This window comes from Myotis yumanensis, unplaced genomic scaffold (genome assembly GCF_028538775.1).
Source record: "Myotis yumanensis isolate MYYU_CA2020_CCGP unplaced genomic scaffold, mMyoYum1.0.hap1 SCAF_14, whole genome shotgun sequence".
Classification (NCBI taxonomy): Eukaryota; Metazoa; Chordata; class Mammalia; order Chiroptera; family Vespertilionidae; genus Myotis; species Myotis yumanensis.
In genome coordinates, this window is record NW_027223765.1 from 15,410,956 (window position 1) to 15,427,959 (window position 17,004).

The 17,004-nt window shown below is 39.2% G+C and overlaps 1 protein-coding gene across 2 annotated transcripts in view; it reads right to left on the reverse strand.

The window, feature by feature from the left end:
* Positions 1–13,526: 13,526 nt before the first annotated feature.
* Positions 13,527–17,004, reverse strand: part of ZCWPW2 (zinc finger CW-type and PWWP domain containing 2) — a 79,536-nt gene continuing 76,058 nt past the window's right edge. For both annotated transcript variants that reach the window (XM_070433290.1, XM_070433291.1), the window contains one exon: positions 13,527–14,113. In XM_070433290.1, coding sequence (XP_070289391.1) covers positions 13,952–14,113 — 162 coding nt within the window. In that variant the 3' untranslated portion in view covers positions 13,527–13,951. The remainder of the gene's footprint in view (positions 14,114–17,004) is intronic.

Consider the following 17,004-nt stretch of genomic DNA (forward strand, 5'->3'; position numbering starts at 1 on the left):
CAAGAGAGTCTTGAGGTTCTGGAACACTGGACAACTGAGGACCCTCACCTTCTATTGGGGTCATGTTTGAGTGTGGGTTGGCATTGCATTTTCAGGGAACAATGAATGACCAGTCTCTCACCTTCAACTCTGGCTCTATCCCGGTGTCCTAAAATTCCATTTCATTTCACCAGAAGGAATTCATTGGGATTTTCTAAGTCTGAGGTCCAGTATGCTGGTGGCCATGATAGAGCAGTACGATGTGCAGCAGGCAGATATTGTGGAATGACAGCCTAGTTATACAAACTGGGAAGTGCCAATGGGTGGCTCCCACATTGGTTCATTGGGTAGGTGACATGTAGGAGGTGCCTAGGAATGCAGAAAAGAAGAAGACTCCAGCAATCAAGTAGAGAAGTTTTATCAACATTGGTGAAAGCCCTGGCCTCCCTTCTTTGTCCACTGATGCATGCATGCTACATGTGAGGAAGCTGTGTGAGAGTGGTATGGGCTTAGAACTCTTTCCCTGTGTAGTCTGATTCCTACACATTTCATTGACCGGAAGGTTTTAGTTCTCCCTCAATAAGATCCTCATCCAATTTCAGAGTCTCTGCCCAATGCCAGCTCAGTTGCTCACTTGGGCATCTTGGAATAACACACATTTGGCACAATCAGCTAAATAATTTTCATCTTCTTATCAGCGGGTTCCAATCATGGCAACCTAATCAATCTTCTGGCCATCTACATTAATCCCCAAAATGACCCAGATAATCTGATTGGCTGCAGTGCAGCCCAGTCACAATTTACATCAGACCATCTGGTGACTCTGTCTCCTCCAAGGGTAGCCCAGAAGGACCATCTGCTTCGATGCTCCGTATGTCCTGGTGAAGAGGCAAAGGTTGAGACTGACCACACACCAGCAAGCCATTCTCCTCATGCCTTTGACTGAACCAAAGAAAGCCTGAAATGCACTGTAATTTAGTTGCTCACATCCTGCAGAGCCTGCTTTGCATTCTCAGTGAACACAATGTAATATTCAGAATGCAAATTAAACTTTATGGGTGCCATAACCTTGGCCATTTATTGCAGCAGATTCGGTAATTGCCTGATGCTGCTAATAAAGCCAAGACTACGTTGGCTTAAAAAAAAAAAAAATTTTGCAGATAGAACTTCCATGTTGATTAAGCAATCCTGGTGTTTCTTTGCACTATTTCTTAGACTAATGAATTAGTTAAGGTCCTTTTGCATACAAGCACTCAGCTAGAGATGGACAGTAAAACTTAAGATTAAATATATTAGTATGCTCCAATTCTAGTAGTACTCAGAAAATGAGTAGAGTTAACATTGTGAGGAGAAGTAAGTTTGCACTAAAATACAAGGAGCATTAAAAAGAGAAAGAAAAAGGTCACTTGAAGACCAACTGGTGGCTACAAGTTATACTAGAAGGTGAAAGTTGGTTCTTTGGATAATTTTAACCATAAAGGAAAAGGTTTGCACTAACTTGGAAGAAAATTAATCAGCATTAAGATTATCACCAAAGAAAAATTAAGAAAGTCAGGGCTACTGTTGACTTATGTTGACACCTGTGTGTTAATGAGAAAACGGTCCCGATTTTTCCAGACAGGTAAGTCTGGTCCTGACTAGGTATATTCCATTGTGATCTTCTGGTATGGGGAAGCCACCACCAAAGAAAATGTCCCAGGACAGCAAACGGCCCCCTATATTTTAATGACCTGGTCATTAAAGGAGGTGGATATACTGGTAAAAGCCTAATCTAGAAATGAAAGTAGACAGCATTTCTGGAGTGTCCTGGGGTATGGGCTTCCATAGGGAAAATAACAGGCAGAAACTTTAGAGTTAAAGGAAGAGTTGAGAGATTTGAATAAAAACTGAACTCTAAGCATGTGTTTGGGGATGTCCTGGGTTACAGGAGACCTGTTTCTCCTCCCCTGTCCCAGCGGACTGCCATTATAAATATATCGAAGTTGGGGTCATTGTCTTTTGCCTCCTCTATGCAATGTCATGGCATGAGAACTGTGTCTTTAACCAGATTACAGTAGAGCTTGCTCCTTTGGCCATGCTTATGGGCTTAATTGGGAATGCAGCAATCTCAAATGTGCTTCCTTCTGGTTACTTGTGAGGCGAGGAAAAGAAGTAATGTATGGAACAGGTATGGGGGCTAAACAATCAATATAACCCATATTCTGCCACAGCCTGGCAGACTGTGATAGGCCCCAATGCTTTACCTCTCCTGTGTCACATGAACTTGTCATTTCTCTCACTAAGAAGGCAGAGTCTATTTCCCCACCTTTATATCTGTGCTCAGCTGTATAACTTGTTTTGGATAAATAGAATGAGATGGAAACAACAGTGTGCCTATTCAAAGCCTACACCTGCATGTTTCTGCTTGCTCTCTTGCACTGTGCCATTGCCATGACAAGAACACTCATGAACTAGTCCTCTGTCCCATGAGTGGATAAGAAACAAGGAGTAGAGTTGTCCCAGCCACGATCAGAGCCCCCAGCCAACCCTAAGATGTAGGAGTGAGCCTAGTAGAGGTCAAACAACCCATAAATGTGTGCATTACAGGAATAAGTGGTGTTTTAAGCCACTGAGTTTACACTATTACAAATGTCTCCACCCTACCCGCCATTTTGTCCACCTCCACCCTGCCCTCACACCCCCTTCCCTGTGGCCAACCACACTGTATCTATGGGTTATGCAAACATGTTCTTTGGCTAATCCCTTCACCTTCTTTCACCCAATCTCCACCTCTGACAGCTGTCAGTCTCTTCCATGTATCCATGCTTCTGTTTCTATTTTGTTCATCAGTTTGTTTTGTTCATTAGATTTTACATATAAGTGAGATCATAAGGTATTTATCTTTCTCTGATTTATTTCACATAGTAATAATTTCCAGGCCCATCATGCTGCTGCAAAAGGTAAGAGTTCCTTCTTTTTTATGGCTGTGTAGTATTCCATTGTGTAAATGTACCACAGCTGTTTTATCCACTCACCTACTGATAGGTATTTGGGTTGTTCCCAAATCTTGGCTATTGTAAATAACACTGCTATGAACATAAGGATACATACATACTTTTGAATTTGTGTTTTGGGATTCTTAGGATATATTACTGGAAGTGGGATCACTGGGTCAAATGGCAGTGTCACTTTTAATTTTTTGAAGAAACTCCATACTCTTCCACAGTGGCTACACCAGTCTGCATTTCCACCAGCAGTATACTAGGGCTCCCTTTTCTCCACATCCTCGCCAGCACTTGTTGATTTATTAAGGGCAGCCATTCTGAATGGTGTGAGGTGATATCTCATTGTGGTTTTAATTTGCATCTCTCTGATGACTAATGACTTTGAGCATTTTTTCATATGCCTACTGGCCATTTGTATGGCCCCTTTGGAGAAGTGTCTTTTCAGGTCCTTTGCCTATTTTTCAATTGTTTTCCTGGTATTGAGTTGTATAAGTTCTTTATATATGTGGTTTGTTTTTTTTTAACATATTTGTCTCCAAATAAAAAAATTATTAAAATTATCACATAGTGTAATAATTTCCAGGCCCATCATGCTGGAAATTTGCACAAGCAAATTCAAAAAATTCCAACTTACTCCATTTTGTGTATAATTTGTTTGAGGCCTTAGATATTTAATGATTTTAGGAAAAATTTTACCTTCTTTTCAATATATTTGGCTCAGAAATGCTGTCACCCAGTCACCATTTCTACCCTTTATTTTAATCTCATTTGAGTGGGAAGAATGGCTTTGACTTTATTTAGGGTCACTTGAACTCTGTGAGCTCCAAACTAACTTTTTCTCCTGCACCCAAGATCCATTTAGTGCCAACAAAATATGATTCCCTAGTTCAAATCAAAATACCTTTGACAAAGCTTATAAAAAGGTACATAAAATGTGTTGGTATTTGAAATGGCTCTGAGATACATAAGTGAATCAGGCACACAAAGATTAACTTTCCCTTGAAAAACAGAATTTCTGAAAGTCCTTGGGAGGAAACATTTATGAGGATTTACTGTTTTATTTTGTTTTGTTTAAACATCTGAAGGATTGTTGAGATTTTCTCTTCCATAAAATTACCCCCTGAATTCTCTTGAAATTAATGTTAATAATTAATCATTTTTCTGGGGAATGAATATTTTAAGTTCTTGCTACTTAGAGAACTAAAATGTTGAAGTTCTGTCAATTTGGAAAAAGTTGTTTTAATGTCCTTAAATAAAATATCTTTAAGGATTGTGCAATTTAACATGAATGGACTTCAGCATGTGTTTACATGTATGCCAAATTTATAAGGATACCAAGATTACAGTTCTGGAAAAATGATTTGAAAATTGTCTACATTTGCAAATTAATTTGCTTGTTTTCCATTAAGGTTTAAATTTTTTTTTTTGGTAAATTCTTATGATATCCAGGAGTCTATATGTTTTAAATACTTCATATTAATTAAATATGCACCAAAGTAAGATTTTTTAAAAAAATATGTTTGCCTATGCATGACTAGGCTGATAGATAAAAGTTCTGTTCATATTTAAAGAATTGTTCTCCTAACCTATACTAGATCTAGCAAAGGCATTTAGAGCTGAAAAATAAATTATAAATGATACTATACATGGCTGGTCCTCATATATTTTAAAATAGGGGCCCAGTGCACGAATTTGTAAACCTTGAAAGGAACTGTGGGCCATGAGGTTGCAGTGGGCACAGGGGCGAGTCTTGCCCATCCTCTGCACCTCCACTTGGCCCCTCCTGCCACGGCCCTCAGTCCCGTCTGCCGGCAGCCCCACTCCCGCCACTGCCACTCCCATGTGCTGATGGTGCCAACCCCGCTTGTACCTGCTGATGGCGCAGGGCGATTGGGGCCAGCACCAGCAGCAGGTTCAAGCAGGCCAGCGCTGTCAGTGGGTGTGAGTGGTGGCTGCTGCCCTAATCGCCCCTCAGGAGCAGGGGGAGGTGGAGAAACCCTCAGGGGCAATTGGGGCAGGCAGCTGCCGCTCACACCTGCTGACAGCCCTGAGTGATTAGGCCTGGCACGACTGTGGCACACGAGCAAAGAATTTTCAGTAACCACCAGAGGCTCGCCCTGATGACAGTGACCGGTGCCCTGCCTCAGTCTGGCACCCCCACTCACCTGCTCCACCATCCAGCCGCAGCCGATGCCCACCATGTTCCATGTTCTGCTGCTGCTGTCAATGCCCACCATGTCCTCCCTGGTGGTCAGTGCACATCATAGCGACCGGTTGTTCAGTTGTTCCGTAGTTCGGTCTATTTGCATATTAGGGTTTTATATATATAGATTAACATGCTTTAATAGAAAGGTACAGTAGGTTTCCAGGTAAATTATTTACTAACACATTGTATGCGGGGAAACGTATTTATAAATACGTTTCCCCGCATACAATGTGTTAAGTATATTTCTTTTTAGTTATTTCAAATATTTTGCCTCACCTTAAATATACCTTATTTTTATTTAAGAAAAATACATACAATAATTAGTTTCTTAGGACTAATCTTTTTTTAAATAATGTATTCTTCTTCCCTCCTATAAACAAATCCTAGTATTTAAATAGTTGTTCTTTTTCCTTTCTGGTTGCATCTCAGTGGTGATCTCTCCAATCTCTTCACCTAGACACACACACACACACACACACACACACACACACACACACTATAGACTTTTTCTCTCTTTGCATCTCAATGTCTGTGTCTCTCTCTGCTTTTCGCTGATTCATTCTAGCTATCCTACTCCCCACGCCCCCCATGTCTCCCTCTTTATGAAATCTACTCTTCAGAATTAAAGCACAAAGAAAACAATTCATTAATTTACCAAGATTATGTTCATAAAAGGGAGCAAGCAAGCAAGCAAATCACTCAGCTTTATAGAGAGAACACCAGCTGCTGCCATGGAGAGCCATGCAGGAGCCCTTGTGCCACGATAGCTTACAATGTTAAATGCGAGCTTACGTTCTGTGTTGTGCCCCTCAGAAGGGCTTTTACATGTGAAAGTAAGTATAAACTGGTTTATCTGAGGTGAAATGCAAGATTAAAAAATTTGGATGTCTATGAAATGCAAACACAATTCACTTACTTATGATAAGAGACATGCTATAATCAAGGCAGAACTCATTTTTCAGTGATCATTCAATTCACTGTGACATGTGTTTCTTTCAGCAAGAGAGAGAAGAGGTAATTCCACAGCACGGAATGACAGAACAGTTAGGAAACAGAATTTTATTTGTTCTTCTGTTGGGAGAGTTAATTACTCATCGATTTGAGACCTTATGTCTTGATAAACATATATTGATTGAGCCTGATTATTTCCTGCCATGTCAGAAACATTCAAACATATCTGTGTTAGTCCAAATAATGTATAATTTATTGGTGGGCACTAATGGCTTCAATGAAGTCAGAGAGCTTCAAGTGGCAAACGTAATGAAAGGAAGATTGCAATCAGTGAATTTTCCAATTCTTCATTCCGGCTACAAATATCAGCCTATTTTGACTCATTAGTCATGTTTATATGTTTATATGATGAATCACTTACATTAACAGGCCTGTTTAAAGTATACCAATATCTGGTGATCTTTCACATTCAGAAAACAAGGGAAAGAGGGGTCCAAGTCATCAAGTGAGACTTAAATGTAGAGTTGTGAACCCACTAGTGAAATCTGTGACAAATAGTGAACATGGCTTTAGCCATACTGACTTTATTGAATGTGCCACACTTTCCCAGTCTCGTGGCCTTTGAACTTGCAGTTCCCTCTGGCTGGGATGCTCTTTCCCAGATACCTGCACAGATCTCTTCTCAAATGTCTCATCAGAGAAAGTCTTCCTGACACCCTGCATCAAATACATAAAATAGCATCTCCCATCTTCATTTTACTTTTCTTCTTAGCCTGTCATCATTGACCTGGTTCATATCTGTATTATAATTACTATGCATCTTACCAAGTGTTATTAACTTTGCTCCCTTTTGTTTACTGCTTTCTTTATCTCCTAGACCTAGAAGAGTGCCTGGTGGGTATTAAAGAAATATTTGTTAACTTGAGTAGAAGGCAATTGTGAAGCATTAACAACATCTATTTTGACTAATATTATCTTAATGCCTTGTAAGTCACTATGAAAGGTATGGTTCTTTTCCTCAGGATGCTCATGATCTACTAGAGGCTCAGTGCATGAAATTCGTGCATGGGTAGGGTTCCTAGCCCTGCCTGGCGATCAGGGCTGATCGGAGTCTTCCAGCTGTTGGCCAGGGCCTTCCTTTGTTCCACGCCACCTCCTGGAGGTCAGCACACATCATAGCGAGCGATTGAACTCCTGGTCTCCTGGTCAAACTCCCAAGGGGACACTTTGCATATTAGTCTTTTATATATAGATTTGGTGAGACAAATATGTCACATATTCTATTAGCTATCTAATGCTGTGTAACAAATTACCCCAAACATTAGTAGCTTAAAACAATGAACATTTATTATCACATGTGGTTTCTATGGGTCAGGAATCTAGGAGTGGTTTATCTGAGTGGTATAGGCTCAGGGTGTCTTAGGAAGTTGTAGTCAAGATACTGACCTGGGTTGTGGTCATATGAAGGCTTGACTGGTGCCGGAGGATCACTTCCAGAGGAGCTCCCTCACACAGCTGTCACATTAGTGCTGGCTGTTGGCAGGAGGCTTTAGGTTCTCACCACATAGACCTCTCTGTAGGGCTGTTTGAGCATCCTTATGAGGTGCAGCTGAATTCTTCCAGTTGAGTGATCCAAAAGAGAGCAACGTGGATGCTGCATAGTCTTTTATGACCTAGCCTTGGACATCACACTCTGTCATGTTTACAATACCTTAATGGTTACACAGATGAGCCCTACTTGATGTTGAAAGAAACCACACAAGAGTGTGAATACCAGTCGGTGAGAATCATCTTGGAGACTGGCTACAACACACATGAAAAAGTAACAAAGCATACATGCCTGTGTATAATTAACTACTAAATTTTGAAAACATTTAAGGTTCAATCAGTTTGAGAACTTGGACTCATATAATTAGAATGGCTAAGTTAGATGGCAAATATAATCCTATTTGGGCAAGGATGTTTGGTCCAGATATTTTTATAACATAAATTCCATTCATTCATTTGTTCAGCAAATATTTATTTATTAAATCAATATTTATAAACAATATTTATAGGCCCTTGCTTGCTGTGCTAGGTCCTGGGATTATGAATAAAGCCCAGACTCTGGGAAGGAGGTACTTATTGTGTATAAGGTCAAAATTTTAGGGCAATAATAGTTTTAAATAAATGTAAATACTTTGTGCAAGGGGAGGCGGGGTGGGAACAAGAACCATCATCAAAGCCAGTTTTCCTCTGGGCACTCACAACAGAAATTACAGTATACAAAATAATCACATGTGTGGATGGAAAATAAAATAGTCTTTATGGTCTCCTTATAAGCAACTTCAATTTACTACAAGAAAGGTGGATTTGGGAAATAACCAGCTAAGTATTTTAACATCCAAAATTTCACCGATCATGAATATAATACACGAAAGAAAGCCACGTGATCACCTTACTTACAGCAATCAGTAGAAACTGATCTTACTCTCTAAAGCACCTCTATTTCCCTGTCCAAATTGCAATGTAGCTTCCTAGATTTTTTAAATGTATCTGTCCACCAAAATATTTTCCAGACCATTGACTTTCCACTAGTATTCGTCACAACAAAGACTGATCAAAAGGACATTTATTCTAAATCAAGTAACCATTGTTTTGTTTTGTTTTTAACATTTCTCTTCTCCCTGCCATTACCTGATATATTATTCTTATCTCAGTCACTTTGGGGGCCAAGTCTATGGCCTATGTTAATGCTAATTTTCATCCCCGCTAAGGAATTAAGAAAAAAACTACCATCTTATAGTCATTTAGTCAATGTTCTTTAAGACAGAGATTAACCCAATGCACTGTAATAAGTAACAGGAAATTCAAGTAGAAACCAAACCCCAATAGAGAAATAGATACTCTCATACAGCTCTAGTGGAAGATAATAAATGATAGGCATAGAAAGCCTTACCACTGGGTAAGGCTCTTATTTATTAATTTCTAGGAATGTACACAAAGATGGAAGGAGAAAGATGTTCATGGAGAAGTGGTTTATAATTATGAAAACAATCAAGAGACTATTTCATTGTATAAATGTAAATATAATAAAATACTAATAATTTCTTAAAAATCAGGTTGTAGAACAATATTTCATGGCATAAAATGTGTTTACAATATATAGTTAAGAGAGAAAAGCAATGTGATTGATATTACATACCGTATGTGCTTTCAAAAGTATATATTCACTACAACCACTACCTTATGTTCAAACAAGCAGTGTTTGCATACAGAACTTTTTGGAAAACATTTCTAATAGGGTAGGTTGGCATAAAATTTAAAATCAACACAAATGCTCTAACCATGCAAGGCACTATGCTATGGTCTGGGTGGGGCACAAAGGAAAGGACATGTGGCCCCTACTTCCTGGAACTCACACTGCAGGAGCGGAAATCCCTCCTGACACAGATACCTAAGAGAGTTACCAATAAGTGAATAAATATGCTATAGCACCAAAGAGCTTTAAATTGCTGGAGCTGGTTAAAAATGCATTAGCTCTTCCCCAACAAGATTCTGAGAGCACAGTAAAATCAAAAAGGCTGCTCTGGCTGCCCGGCGAACTTGAAGTAATGAGGTCTGTGAGTTGACTCGAACAGAAGAAAATGATATTAAGCTTTCATGGAGGACAAATGAAAGTATCTACCTATAACCTCTCTGACAGCCAGAGATCCTTTGCCATTTAAAACTCTGTGGCTATGGTGCATTATTTCCAGGCAGCCAAGAGTTTAATAAGACTTCGCGGAGACACCTAACCTTCCAGTTGCTGGCTGCCTGCTGGCAACCCTAAGGCGCTCGCTGTGGAAGCTGACAATCTGAGCTAACATCAGGGCAGGGTTTTCTCAGACACAGGGGCACAGGTTGGCATAGTAATGTCTGCCTGCTGCCCCCACCCTCCTTCTCCAATCATGCACATTGCAAAATAGTCTTGATTCAAAGCCAATCGCAGCACCCAGCACCCTTGGGTGTTTTAACCAGCAGATTCTGGTGATCACTGTTCTCATGACTGCATGACTTGGATTCCCTATTGAATAAGGTGTTGCCCTTTTAGGATGATATAGGAGGATTTCTTTGAGCAGAGCCCAACCTGCTTGGCGCAGCCTTAATCCCCATCCCCTGCCCTCTCCACACCCTGCATTCTGGTACTGGGATTAGGGGCTGGGTGTTTGTGTTCCTGCTTTTCTCACCTTCGTGCTTTATTCAGCCTGTGGCTTCACCCTTTCCAGCAAGCCCAGTTCTCCCTCCCAATTCTGGCATTGCTTCAGAAGTCTCTCTCTTACTAGACTGTAAAAATAGTAATGACAGTTACATAATGTGCTGGGCATTTTGCTAGGTGCTTTGCATGTCGGAACTCATTTTATTCTGCTCAACAACTCTAGGACATTAGTATTAAGACAATTATTACCATGATCATCGCCATCATCCTAATTTTTCAGATAAGGAAAGTGAGACACGGAGAGGCTAAAGCAACTTGACCAAAGTATCACTTCCATGGGGTTGAAGGTATCAAGAGTGGGTTCACCCCTAAAGAAGTACTTAGAAGTCTTTAATTGTGGTATGCTACAGACTTTTACAAGTACATAGTGCATTTCCTTCTTCACCTCACTGGTGGCAACAAGAGACTAACCTATCAAAAGTGCACAGGCAGCCTCAAATAAAGATAGAGCTAAGCCTCCTACCAATGGAAATCCCTGCATAAATTCAACTTCCAGCATGGGCAAATGGACAAAGACTTCCTAGAATATAGGGCAACAGAGCTGGATCTGATGCTCAACTCTCCAGGATCTATAGATCTCAGGACACAGCTTCTAATGGACCCAGACATTCCCTAAGTTCATGGAGAATGTAGACAGACAGGCTTGACCCAACTCATTCTAAAGGATATCAGTCAGCTGCTCCTCAAACCCAAATGCCTGGGCACAAGGCCCTGACATATTACCTTATACCTCACATATCAAACTTGATATAATAAGTGTACTTAGAATTTAACCTCCCTTGGTGGGCAGATGCAATTTCTTTATGATGTTCTCCTTGGGCCTAGCAAGAGATTCTAGCTATCAATTGTTCTAGCTATCAGCTAATCACACACAGTCCTTGGTCTCAGTCCCCCAAAAGCAGGTGTGTTACTTCAGGTTCTGTCCAAATGAGCATGTTAGTTCAATGGGCATAGAAGAGGCATGGCAGGGGTGGTCAGAAAAGAAATGCTCTGAGCCAACAATAATCATGGTCATAACTTGCATAGTTTTCCACATGTTCTCTGCTTTCTGGATGAAAAAACAAAAACCTCAGCTCAGAGAAGTTGAGTAATTTGCCTCAAGTCTCCCAGTCAGTAGATGGCAGCACCAGGATCTGAAGGCAGGCATTCTGTTTCCAGAGCCCCACTGCTATGTCATCTCAGTAAACAGCCTGCCTTGGAACACTGGACATTTACCAGCATGGAGGGTGTGCCAGCCAGGCAGGATTCTCAGCCCTGACTCTCTCCCTTCATCCCTTTTCCTGGGGGCATTCTATCTGGAAATTTGAAAGTCTTTATTTTCACATGGATAGAGGTTCCTCCAGCCTCTTCTTAGAAGGAGTCTGCGGTTTTCACTGAAGACAGAACCAACCCAAATAATTGTTCTTAGAACTATTTTGAGCTGCTCAAGTACACAATGTCTTCAGTGAAAATTCCAGACTTCTAACACTCAGAACGTGGCAAAAATAAATTCAATCTGAATATTTCAGTATCTGATCTGTGAAATTGGACTCTAATGACCATTGACTGTTCCACCAGCAGGAATTAGTTGCAAGTGACCTAATTGATCTTCTAGATGGGGGGTTTATATCAAACACTTGAATTGCTGATAAAGTCCTTCAGATACAATTGTAGTCATTTTTATAGTTGATTCTAAGCAGTAACAAAAAATGGGACTAATTACTTTGAGACATCTTATAGGCTGTGAATATAAAATCATACGGCCAAGAAAAGAAGGAAAAGTTTTTCTAAAATGCTGTGGAGTAAATTCAGCTGGAAGAAAGAAAGAAAGCCTTAATCTTCACTGTTTTATACCACATAGAATTTAAATATGACATGTTGAGAGATTATTCTAGTTACTCTGTTCTCAGAGTGTTACCGGGATGCAGGATTTGTCAAAGCACAAGTAGCATAGAATCTCTGCTGAAGTCACATAGTTTGGCCCAAACTTGGTATTTGTCCAACATTTCTAATCTGCATGTATTGTGAATAGTAAAAACCTGGAATCATCCTTCACTCCCCCCGTCTCATCCTTATATTCAGTCCCTAAATCCTAATAATTCATTGGTATTAATTTAGCCTGAATCTATCCAATTCTCTCCATCATAGCACCACCATACTTCACATTTGAATAACATCCACATTTGAATAAAGGGTTTAAATAACCATTGTAAAGCATCTATTTATGCAGTAGGTTCTCAGAATCTCACAACTGAATACCCAAAGTAGTCTTCTAACTGGTCTGCTGACTCCCAAGGTTACTCTCTCTCACTCTGTTCTATACCCTGCCGCTCATGAGATCTTTCTGAAGTCGAAAGGGATTCCACTGTTTAAGCTCTTCCCTTGGTCCCTACAGTTATAAGCTCCTCCACCTGTATACACAGCCCTCATCTGTTATAGCTTACTTTCTTACTACCACATGTCACTCCAGCTAATTCAACTAACAGCAGGTACCAGATGCTCTCTTGATTTTCTTTGGAATGTCCTTTTCCCTACCCTTATCCTCAGGAAGAGAGGCAGGCATAGAGAAGGGTAGCTGAGGCTGGAACTAGAGGTGGATGTGGCCAGACACACACTGTGATGCGTACAAAACTCGGTCTAGACCAGGGGTCCTCAAACTTTTTAAATAGGGGGCCAGTTCACTGTCCCTCAGACCATTGGAGGGCCGGACTATAGTTTAAAAAAAAAAAAACTATGAACAAATTCCTATGCACACTGCACATATCTTATTTTGAAGTAAAAAAACAAAACGGGAACAAATACAATATTTGTATTTGCATGTGGCCCGAGGGCCGTAGTTTGAGGACCCCTGGTCTAGACTAACGCCCACTAAGGCAATCCCTGAGGATGGGTTTCAGGGGAGACGTTGAGAGTGGTATTGCAGGATGTGCTTTGCACTTTTCTATATAGTTTAGATTTGTTTTATAGTGAATATGTTTAATTCATCTGTCTAGATTTTTAACTACATTTGACCATCCCCATTTCCAGATTTACTGATTCAGTGGAAAAGGGTCCTAAATTCTGATCTTCCAAAGATCCCCAACAGAGTATTAGCCAAATTTGAGCACTGTGGTTGAAATAATTATTTCCAATAAGGCAATTTAACATTTTTGCTTTTTAAGAAAAGCTCCAACTCTATTATATAGCCATTTTTACATTTTCTTTTATTTTGTAATAGCTTAATTCTACTACAAATACACATTCTCTCAACATATTAGATTTGAATTATCTGTCAGAACATAATAGATTTGTCAGTCACCTTAACATCCATATTTGAATAAAAGGCTTAAATAACCATTGTAAAGCATGTATTTGTGCAGTAAGTTTCACAACCCATTTTAAACTTAGGGCAAACAAGAAAAACAAACTACAAACATTAGGGTTTATTAAATTCTTAAATTGTAACACTAACTTAAATATCATTTGATTGAACCTCAAAACAATGTGTATCCTCAAAATATAAAGTAGGAAGTTATTACAAATATCAACTTTGGTATAATACATACCTATTTCACTAAACATTTTAAGTTTTTGACTTTGTTTTTATAATTACCTTTTGAAAATATTTATAATGCCCTATAATTCAGATATCAAAGCATCGATTTCATTAAACTTGTTAGTTATATTTTCAATACATTCCCCAGCTTTTACTTTTATCCCATCAATTATAACATAGTCATCTTCACAGTGGTTTTCAAATGGACTGCTTGCAGAAGCGTCAGGGCCCCACTGAGGCAACTGTAAAAATAACCACACAATTCATCAGTACTACTCAACTGTATCTGAAGACTAGGTTCAGTTATTTGAACAAAACATAAAGTAATTGGTAAGTCTTGAACCACAGCAATTTCACAAAGTTTTCTATTATGGTGGTGGTCAAAAAATGATCCCTATGTATAGTATAATGTATAGTAAATGTTACTATAAAACTTAGGTCTTGTCTGTTCCCCAACACTACACTTTTAGTTTTAATTTTATATTTTGAAAAAATTGGATCATTTTAATTCTGTGAGTTTTCTATATTTGTTTACTTTTAAAACTATTATTATAGGGAATACAACTTAAAGCTATTTTAGTCACATTTTCTGTGGTCATCTTCTCACAAGCATCTGCATTCCTCACAAATAGTGATAGTTTTCTTAAGCTTGTTTAGACAGGACACTGGTAAAAACAATGCAAACATACCCATACATGGGAGATTTATAACTTCAAGGTTCATTCGAGTTAACTTCCCAGGAAATTCAAGGAAAAAATGTAAATAAGTATTTTCATATATCAAAAGTACACTATAATATAAATAATTATTAAGTAAATGGTTTTCTTTGTAAATGGATTATCTAATTTGTAAATTACTCAGATGGATTTTTTAAAAATCTGAAATGAATCCCCTCCCATTGCGTGCCAAGTCAGGACATGTCGACCCGTGCTAATATTAGCTAAAGAAGAAAATAATCAGGAAGGTGACTCCACTGAGGAAAATAATCTAAGTATTTCAATGACAAATAGAAATAAATTCTGATTTTCCATATGTATGCTGTTTTCATGTTGCTACTCTCATCCATTAGTATAGATGCTTGCAAGAAATCAACTTAAAAACTCATATGTGAAGTGAATGATGAAAACATCATCAAATTTACAACTTTGAAAATAGCTCAGACAATATTTGCTCAGAGTATGAACATGCTCAGAACTTTGAAATTATTAGGTGGTTCTTTCTGGTGGATTAGCTTATAAGAGGCCACTTTTTCCAAAAAACAAAATGCAGCTCCCATTTTATGTGGGAAAGGAAGGATGGGAGGGAGGGAGGGAGAGAGGAAGAGAGGAAGAAAAGAAACCCCTGAGGTGATCACTTCTTTGCGTTTAAAGTGGAAATCACTCCAGCTTTGATCATTGGTTTCATTGCTATTCTCCTTGCTTAAAAGTGAACAAGGCCCTAAATATCCTGAGCCTGGTGTGAATGCCAGACGTACAAAGCTCAGCGTGGAGAGTGCCTTATAAACCAGTCGGCAGGAGGCCTTCCCCTGCCTGCCAGCGAGTTAAAATGGTTAATCTTTACAATTCCTAAATGCCTTTTGAAAGCATATAATATTACAAGAATCTAAAACAAAAAGCACGCTCTTGCCTGGTGATGTATTAAAACTATGTATTTTACCTGAAGAAATAAAAATCAGAAGTAATTTTCTGTTTTATCAAGTTGCTAGTTATAATGGCAAAACAGAAGCCAATTCAGTGACTGTAAAAGCTCCAGGACATCTCTATAAAAATCAACCTGGCTGTTTTTTGAAAAGACAAACTGCAAAGACTGAAAACACATTGTACAGAACCATATGGTGCTTAAACAAAACACACATTTGCTAGAAAAGAAAAATGTACAGTAATCTACAATAAAAGGGTAACATGCTAATTAGACCGGACGTCCTTCCTGACGAAGCCGGGCCAGAGGGAAGCCAGCCCGAGTCCTGGGTGCTGGAGGGAAGCCGGTGCCGGCAGCCGGGGGAATGAAGGCCTACTCTTGCACAAATTTTCGTGCATCGGGCCTCTAGTTAAATATAAGATACATCACCAATCTATAGATCTTCTTCTATAAAAGGTGAGATACAGAAAACAAGTTTTTTGAAAAAAGGAACTCTAAATGGAAAAATAGCATTTTCAACTGATTAAGAAAACCATCATGTTTTTCAACTCAGTAAGAGTTTTTAACATTAATTTTACATATTTTTAACACACTGATCTCCTTAATTGTAAATTCTGTACATTCTCTTGATTTCTAAATCAATAAAGGAGGTGTTTAAGAATCTTCTTTATTGTTGTTGAAGTTATGAATAAAATCATGCAATTGGGCAGTCTTCCAAAGTGTGTATACAATATTTTCATTTTGGGGGGATGAGTAGTTAAAGTGAGAATGTGGGGAAAGAGATAAAGTAAAGACATCTTTTCACTCAGTCTCTCTAGTGACCGCCATTGCCATTTCTCACCTGTAGTAACAACTAACCTTAGATGTCACTACGTGGAGCACTTTTCCCAGTCTGTCTTATTTAACCCTCCAAACAATCCTCTGAGGCAAGTGATGAGCAACTTTGCCAAATTACACAAGTCGTCAATGGCAAGACTAGGGCTGAAACGCAGGCATTATATTCTAGAGTCAGTGCTCCTAACCACTGTGCTCTGGACTCCAGACCCACTACCCATCTAAATGATTGAATGAGAGAATGAATAACGCCATAAGGATACCTGACTCCTCACTGCCATTCTCCTTCCTAACCACTCAGGGAACAGCTATGCTGCCTGTGGAAGGGGCTGCCTTATGACTTATTTTTTTCACACCTACCACATCGCTGCTCTGTATTAATGATCTGGGAGTTAATACAGAGTAAGACAAACCAGGAAAAGATAACATGGAGCTCATGTGCTGAGCAGTTTATCAACCAATTTAAATTTCTGTTGTCATATATAAGTATTAAATAAAGTTAAGGACACATGGCCTTTCTCAGCCCAACATGTTGGCCAAAAGGAAAAAAAGGACAAGTCTAGATATGAATGGTGAAATGTATTTCAATAAAAGATTCTACCCTCGTATTTTAATAATGGAGCCTGTCCCTATAGAAGCTATCCCTCTGCATGAAATAGAG